At 36.8% G+C, this 242-nt stretch overlaps 1 protein-coding gene across 1 annotated transcript in view; it reads left to right on the plus strand.

The window, feature by feature from the left end:
* The first annotated feature begins 221 nt into the window (after window positions 1-221).
* Window positions 222-242, plus strand: part of LOC119588828 (glycine-rich RNA-binding protein 5, mitochondrial-like) — an 11,630-nt gene continuing 11,609 nt past the window's right edge. Inside the window, exon 1 of the mRNA XM_037937472.1 lies at window positions 222-229. Coding sequence (XP_037793400.1) covers window positions 222-229 — 8 coding nt within the window. The remainder of the gene's footprint in view (window positions 230-242) is intronic.

Here is a 242-nt window from a genome sequence, read left to right on the forward strand (position 1 = left end):
GCAATGTACACATTTATTTTGTCTGAGAAACCAAAGAAACAGGGAAGAATCTCACTTTAAAACGTTTCTCAACCTTCATTCATTTCCTCTCCATCACCAACACTCTCAGTTTCACTTTGCATATCAATCAGCATATCATATCCATATAAAAGAAACTCGGGTGCATCAAACTACTTATTGTACCAAGACAACATATGGTAGCTGTTGTAACCTATACGAAAATGCACCAGTAGGTTAGTCCT

Source organism: Penaeus monodon, chromosome 24 (assembly GCF_015228065.2).
Source record: "Penaeus monodon isolate SGIC_2016 chromosome 24, NSTDA_Pmon_1, whole genome shotgun sequence".
Taxonomy (NCBI): Eukaryota; Metazoa; Arthropoda; class Malacostraca; order Decapoda; family Penaeidae; genus Penaeus; species Penaeus monodon.